General features: G+C 42.2%; 1 protein-coding gene across 1 annotated transcript; it reads left to right on the top strand.

The window, feature by feature from the left end:
* Positions 1 to 631: 631 nt before the first annotated feature.
* LOC143984119 (posterior protein-like) lies at positions 632 to 2,282 on the top strand. Its single transcript, XM_077484433.1, has one exon. The coding sequence runs from the start codon at positions 639 to 641 to the stop codon at positions 2,280 to 2,282; it is 1,644 nt and encodes a 547-aa protein (XP_077340559.1). The 5' UTR covers positions 632 to 638.
* The last annotated feature ends 791 nt before the right edge of the window (positions 2,283 to 3,073 follow it).

Below are 3,073 nucleotides of genomic sequence, written 5' to 3'. Positions count from 1 at the left end.
GGAAATATCCACGTGATTGTGAAAAAGCATTCTGTCCCAAAAGAAATTCCCTATGACCTGCTATCGGATAGAAGGACATTGAATAAGAGTGTGTTCTCCTAAAGAAATTCGTGAGTAAACGAATTTGTATTTGTTTTTTGTTTTTTTGGCTTTTTGCATTTTTATTTTTTTTATTTATTTTTATTTTTTTATTTTTTTCCCGCTGTTTTTTTTTTTTTTTTGTCTGAAGTTGGGGTGGGACTACAGGTCAAAGCTAGCTTCTAAACAGCTTCCTCTATGTCTTTGTGTGCTTGGTATCTGATTGTTTAGTGTATTGCTAATGCACAGTGTTGGTTAGAGAGTGGCAGGAATTACCATACATCTTTGAGGAAAAAGTGGGGGAAGTATAGGGTTTTATTTCTACACACGTGAGAGTGAAATAGCTCTGGTCCAATAAAACCAAGGCATTGATTAAGAGTGTGCCTTGTGTCTTGTATGCTGTAGAACCACAAGTCACTGTAGATTTAAACGTTCGTATCTGTTTTTTTTTTTGTTGTTTTTTGTCTTTTGGTACGACTAGGGGGGGTTGTCCATTTGTTATCTGTTTTCTTTTGTCTAAGCAACTGGTTGAGCAATCTAGCGTGGATAGGCTAATTAGCATGTCAATGGATATCCTTGAAGAGTTTCTTGGGAAAAATGCTTGTATTCAATTCAACAGTATAGTAAAGGATGCTTTAACACACCAATTCAATGATCTATTGAAACAATGCAATACTCATAATGATGCCATAAAGGATAAAAAATCTTCAAAAAAGGGCAAGAAAAAGAGAATAGCCAATTCTGTACGCATGTTGCTGAGAATGAAAGAAATTGCAGAACAGAAAGAGTTGGAGTGGTATAAGGATAGAACAGAGTTACTAGGAAAGATAGAAAATGCGAGTAGAGATATTGCAGCTATAGCGGATATTTGTGAATGTGAGGACATGAGGAATGAGATTGAACAATTGGTGACTGAGAATAATGTATTGGAACAGGGGTTGGATGAATGGAAGGAAACATGTATGTTGAGAGAACAGTGTATCGCATCTTTAGAAAAGAAGGAGGCTGGGAATGTAAATGCAATAGAAATGCTTAGGGCAGAACTACAGGAATGTAAAAGTCAGCTAGCCCAAAAAGATCATACCATTGTGTCTTTGAGAGCACGGGCAATGGAGAACGTGCACACCCATTGCTGTGCTAACAAAGATGCACATTCCATTGTGACCCAGGATCAAAGAGAAGGAATACCGATCGAACAGCAACCAGTATGTTCGGCTGACAATGCTGAAGAGTCCCCGAATCAAAGTTCTTCTCTCTTCACTCCTGTGCCAGAAAGGACTGGACAAGGATTAGATATCATAAAAAGGGAGGGTAGCACCCAATCCACAACACTCTCCATACAAGATCGCACAAATTTGTGCCAGATTTTGGGAAAGTTTGACACTAGCGCTTCACCCATTAGTCTCTCGAACAGGCTGGAAGCGGTAGTGGCACAGTACATTTTGAACAATAGGGATGCATGCGCACTCCTCCGCGCATGGCTTCCATTGCAACTGTGTGAAAAACTGCAAACACCAGTCGGGAGTCATAGGGGTCTATCTCCCGAGTTAAACTCAAATTGGGGGAACTCGGCAGATAGAATGAGGGAAATGCAGCGCATAATGGGAGGAAGAGATACTAGGGGTTCAGACGCACTGGAAAATACAAAGTTTAGGAGGGGAATTGATCCAATACTCTTTTGCAGTGAATACTTCTCCATTTATAAAGCCGCCTACAATTGTCCTGATATGTCTCCTGATGACAATAGCTTTCTGTGTTCTATGGCTAATAAATGCACATGTATAGATTACCATACCAGAATTGCACTGAGGAACGCCACCTCGTATCAGACCTTTATAAACATATTAAGGGACTGGGTTCGGGAGACAGATCAAGACAATAGGCCCCATAAAAGAGTTGCGGAGATAGTTAAAAGCGAACCTAGAGTGAGATTTGCAGGCAGGTGTTACAGATGTGGCAATACAGGCCATGTGATAAAGGACTGTAAACTGCCTAGGAGGAACATGGGTGAGAAGAAGCCTTGGTATAAGAGGGAACAGCAAAAACCTGGACCAGATAAGGTGGCGAAGGAGCCAAACGAGGCACCTGATGCTACAATATATGGTTCTCTTCGGGGGGAAGTACAGAGGATAGGGAAAAGGCTTGAGGAAAACCACGAGCAGTATAAAATCCCTCCCCCAACCAATCCTTATTTTAAACCATAGGGATGTCAGGCCCCGGAGTTGTCCCTAATATGTCAGCTGGACAGGGACAAAAGCGGCAGACCACGTATCCGAGGGGCGATAGGGGGCCATCGCACAAATGTACTTTTGGATACAGGGGCAGCTGTCAGCATAACTAACATTGAACTTCAAAAGGATCCTGCGGGGAGGCAAATTTTCCTTAGAGGATTCGGGGGACAACTAGTACCCTCTGAGCAATCAATACCCGTAAACATAGAAATAAAGAGGTTATGTGTGGAACACAGTTTGTTTCTTTCCCCAACACATGAGGGCACTATTTTGGGCTCTGATGTCATGGGGGCACACGGACTGATTCTCGATCTATATAATTGGGTATTGTGGAAAGGGTCTAGATACAAAGGCAAGGTGCATACGGTCATAGACAGCGGTGAGGTTGCATCAGTTAAAACAAATGAAATCCTTGACCCGCAGGCAATACTGAATACAGAGGACCAAATATTGGCTAAAATCTTGTGGCAACATAACAAAGTGTGGGCAACATCTAAAGCGCAATGTGGTAAGGTTTCAAACATGATTGTTAAAATTGAGGGCCCTGATCCGCCACCTCAGCGCCAGTACAAAATTCCACCCGAATCTATCCCATACATAGAGAGCACAGTGAGGAACTTATTGGCACAAAATGTAATTAAAGAATGCCAGTCTAAAACAAATGCAGCCCTCTGGCCAGTGAAGAAGGAGGGGGGGTGGAGGCCCACTGTAGATTTCCGTGCGCTAAACAGATGCACCCCATCTATTATAAATGTAGTTGCTAA

The sequence above is a fragment of the Lithobates pipiens genome, unplaced genomic scaffold, assembly GCF_037356315.1.
Source record: "Lithobates pipiens isolate NorthernLeopardFrog02 unplaced genomic scaffold, aLitPip1_a1.2 Scaffold_16, whole genome shotgun sequence".
NCBI classification, from domain to species: Eukaryota; Metazoa; Chordata; class Amphibia; order Anura; family Ranidae; genus Lithobates; species Lithobates pipiens.
This window is presented reverse-complemented; position numbering and strand designations above follow the sequence as displayed.

Coding starts and splice junctions, on each gene's coding strand:
- LOC143984119 (XM_077484433.1), top strand. CDS start 639: ATGTCAATGGATATCCTTGAAGAGTTTCTTGGGAAAAATGCTTGTATT.